Raw genomic sequence first — 4,566 nt, forward strand, 5'->3', positions numbered from 1 at the left:
TGTTGCTGCCAAGTGAAGCAGAGATAGAGGCTCAAGTGCATTCAAGATTCGGCTCTACCTGTAACCCACCACCATTGCCAAGGAAGACATTGCTGCTGGAGGTGTAATGGATGTTAATACTGCTTTACAAGAGGTCTGAAGACCACTCTTATCCCTAATGGCCACTAAAACCTTAGATATGTGCCAAGCCCACCTTTCTGTGCTTTCATCCAACTGTGATGAACCTACCTATGTCAGATTGGTGGAGGCCGTTTGTGCCAAACACCAAATCAACCTGATTAAGGTTGATGACAACAAGAAACTAGAAGAATGCGTAGACCTCTGTAAAATTGACAGAGAGGGAAAACCCATAAAGTGGTTGGTTGCAGCAAATAGTAGTTACAGATTATGACAAGGAATCTCAGGCCAATGATGTTAATGAAGAATGAAATATGCTCCATTAAGAGAATGAACCACAAAATTCATATTCAAAAATCATCTCACTCAATGTAGAAAAAGAATTTGAAAAATTGATTGCAGTTTCATGAATTTTTAAAATTCTTTTAAAACTAAATATAGTAAGAATATACTTCAACATAACGAAGACCACATGTGACAAACTAATGTAACATCATACTTAACAGTGAAAAGTTGAAAGTTTTCCTCTTAAGATCAGGAACAAGACAAGGATGCCCACTTTGACCATTTCTTTTCAGTGCAGTTCTGGATCTCTAAGCTAGAGCAATTGGAAAAGGAAATGAAATAAAATGAATCCACACCAAAAAACAAGAAGTAAAATTATTCCTGTTTGTGGATGATATGATTCTGTATGTGTAAAACAAAAACTCCATGAAAAAAGAATAAATTCAAAAAACTTTTTCACATACAAAAAAAAGTTGAATTTCTTTTTTTAGTTAATTTTATTAGTTCACTTATTTTTTTAAATTTGACCCACAAAACACAGAGAGAGAGAAAGAGTGGAAAAGTGAGAAAGCAAGCCACCAGGTCCACGACTCAAACCATGGTAGGCCATGTGAGAGTGTCCAGTGCCCTAAACACCATGCCACCTGTTGGTCCCAAAACAGCTGAATTTCTATTTGTGAACAATGAACCAACTAAAAAGGAAGCTGAGATAACAGTCCTATTTGCAATAGCATCAAACAGAATAAAATACTTAGGAATTAAGTTAATCAAGGAGGTAAAACTCTTGTACAAAAAAGTTTCTTTTTTATATATATTTAAGTTTTATTTGTTAATTTAAAAAATAATTATTTTCTTTTTAAAATATATCTTTGATTTCTTTCATTCAATCACTGTATATCATACAAAATGAATTTTCCCAGCATAAATACACTATATATTAGTCTATGCAAAGAAAAGAAATTAAAGGATACACAAGTAAGAGGAAAGGCTTCTAGCACTCATGGATTAGAACGCTTAATATTGTTAAAATTTCCATAATCTCTAAAACGATATATAGATGTAATGCTATTCACACCAAAATTGCAATGACAGTTTTAGAGAAGAAGAAATGAAATAAAATTTATATGAAACCATAAAATACCCAGAATAGCCAAAGCAACCTTGTGAAAGAACTCAGATGAAAACCTCAAAGTTTCTGATTTCAAAATATATTACTAAGGGCAGGCAGGTGCATAGTGGTTAAGGCACTGGACTCCCAAGTGTTTGAGCATGGCTCTAGTCCCAAACCTGGTGACTTGCTTTCTCACTCTTTCTCTTAATCTGTCTCCCTCTCTCTCTATGTATCTCTCTGGTCAAATTAAAAAACAATAATAATAACAATAATGATAACAAATAAAGTTAAATAAATATTTCAAAAAGTTACAATTAAACAATGATAGTGGTACAAAGATGGACATATAGATCAAAGAAATAGAATATAGAGTTCAGAAATCAACTCACACATCAACTTATCTTTGACAAGGATTCCATGAATACACAATGGGAAAATGACATACTTTTCAAAAAAAAAGATGGGAACACAGAATATCCACATTAAAAAATATTAAATTGGACTTCTATCTTTCATTGTACACAAAAATCAACACAAAATAGATTAGAGACTTAAATGCAGGAATTAAAACTATAAAACTAGAAGAGAACATAGTGGAAACAGTTAACACTAGTGTTGACAATTCTTTCTTAGGTATTACACCAAAACAAATGCAACAAAAGTAAAAAGAGACAAGTATGACTATATCAAATAAAAAAACCTTTTGCAAAGCAAATAAAATAATCAACTGAAAAGGCAGCCCATGGAATAGTAAAAAGCATTCAAAAGTCATATATCTGATAAGGTGTTAATATACAAATATATAAACAATCCATACAATTCAATAACAAAAAACAATAAAACTAGACAAAAGACTTGAGTGAACAGTTATCCAAAGAAGACATGTGAACAGCCAACAGGTACGTGAAAATATGTTCAATATCATTAGTAAGGAAACCATAAATCAAAAATACAATGAAATATCACTTCACACTTGTTAGGATTGCTGTTATTTTCAAAACTAAAAAACACAGACCACAGATGGTGTAATGGTTATAACACTGGACTCCCACATAGTTGACTGTGGTTCGAATCCCAGACCCAGCAGCTTAAAACTCATGCCAGGCATGTGTGCATGTGTACCCAAAATCCTAAGAGGAGAATGGAGGAGAACGGATTGCAGTGTGGCTATCTCCCCTGAGGGGTGATTTATCACTTTCTATCTCTCTGTTTCTGTCTCTCCGGCAAGTGCATCTACCCTATAGCAAAAATTCTCTCTAAAATAAATAAAATAAAATAAAAATATCAGCAAGGTTGTAGAAAAATTGAAATTCTTGTATTCCACTGGTGGTAATGTACAGTAACCATGCAAAATTATGCAAAAGTTCCTCAAAACACTAAAAATATAGAATTACTATATGACCTAGCATATATACATATGTGTTTCTGGGTGTGTATTTGAGAGCTGAAATAAGGATCTTGAAGAGATATTTGTACTCTCAAGTTGATTACAGCACTATTTACAGTGGCCAAAATATGGAAACACTAACAGATGAATACATAAATAAAATATATATAAATATAATAAAATATTAGCTCTTCTTTTTTCAGTTTGCTATAGGGCATGTATGCTCACTAGATACAGAAAGAAAGACATAGAGAGGGGAAATGAGAAATCATCCTCTAGAAGGGATGACCGCACTGCAATCCTTTCTTCTCCATTCTCCTCTCAGGATTTCCTAGGGCATGCACTCACATGCACCCACTGTGTTTTTCAAGCTGCCAAGTCCAGTACTTGAGCCACACAGTCAAACATGTGAGTTCCAGCCACATTAACCTCCACACCACCTGCTAACCCTATAGACAGCTTTTAAAAAGAAAGGAATTCTACCGTCTGTGACATCATGATGAATCTGGATGATATTATGCTGAGTGAAATATGGCAGTCAGAGAAGGACAAATACTGCATGACTCCACTTAGATGGAGTACCTAAAATATCACAGAAACAGAATACAATAGTGGTTGCCAGAAGCTGGAGGGATAAGGAAATAGGAAGTTGTTATTCAAGGGGTATAAAGTTTTAGTGATACTAGATAAATACTTTCTGAAGATTGTTTGTTACAACATAATGTCAACAGTTAACATTACTGTATTTTGCACTTGAAAATTTGTTCAGAAGGTAAACTCATGTTAAGCTTTCTTAGCGCACACACTCACAAAAAAGAGTAGATTGCTTATAAATGTGTATATGCAAATATTTTCCTCCTACGTGCATATCTATCATAGATAATCTGCAAAATAAAAAAATTATTTTGGGGAAATCTAATGTCCTTAGTGTAAACTATATCTATTTCTCTAGCTATAGATGTAGAGATTTTTATATTTAGTATCTTTTTCTTTGTCACATATGTACTATACCATTGAAATTCTCTAAGTCACTGCAGAGTAGGTTTCATTTTGATACTGAATTTTAGGTGGAAAAACTGAAACTCAGAGAGGTTAATTAACTTGCTCCAAATTATACTCTTAGAATGTAAAAATTGGTTTCTTATTTAATACTGTCTGATTGGAAAGAGTACTCACTCGTCTCAACCTTCTACTAAGAACAGTGACTGTATAAAGTAGGTATTAAAACAATGTTATTTCCTGTAACTTTTTTTTTTTTGAGAGATTTTCTGCTATAGGGCACGTGTGCTCACCAGAAAAACAGAGAAATAGAGAGAGACATAGAGAAATAACCCCCCTGGGGGGATGGCCACGCCGCAATCCCTTCTCCTCCATTCTCCTCTCGGGATCTTGGGCATGCATGCAAACGCGCCTGACATGAGTTGAGTTTAAGCCACCAGGTCCAGGATTCAAACCGCAGTTGACTACATGGGAGACCAGCAACATAGTCATTACGCTAACTGTTGGCCCCAGTCCCTGTAACTTTTGAACTTTAGATCTAGTTATCAGATAATCAATAACCACTTATCTCTGATATTAAAAAGAAAATAATATATTCAAGATACTGACATAGAAATGATTACTTACCTTTGAAGCAGAAGTGTCATATCCTCCCCACAATATTATT

At 34.1% G+C, this 4,566-nt stretch overlaps 1 protein-coding gene across 1 annotated transcript in view; it reads right to left on the minus strand.

The window, feature by feature from the left end:
* LOC102482361 (hyaluronidase-4-like) overlaps positions 1 to 4,566 on the minus strand; it is a 45,078-nt gene that overhangs the window by 7,028 nt on the left and 33,484 nt on the right. Inside the window, 1 exon segment of the mRNA XM_014588059.2 lies at positions 4,527 to 4,566. This exon segment is cut by the window's right edge and continues 16 nt beyond it. Coding sequence (XP_014443545.1) covers positions 4,527 to 4,566 — 40 coding nt within the window.

Source organism: Tupaia chinensis, unplaced genomic scaffold (genome assembly GCF_000334495.1).
Source record: "Tupaia chinensis unplaced genomic scaffold, TupChi_1.0 Scaffold000257_1, whole genome shotgun sequence".
Lineage (NCBI taxonomy): Eukaryota > Metazoa > Chordata > Mammalia > Scandentia > Tupaiidae > Tupaia > Tupaia belangeri.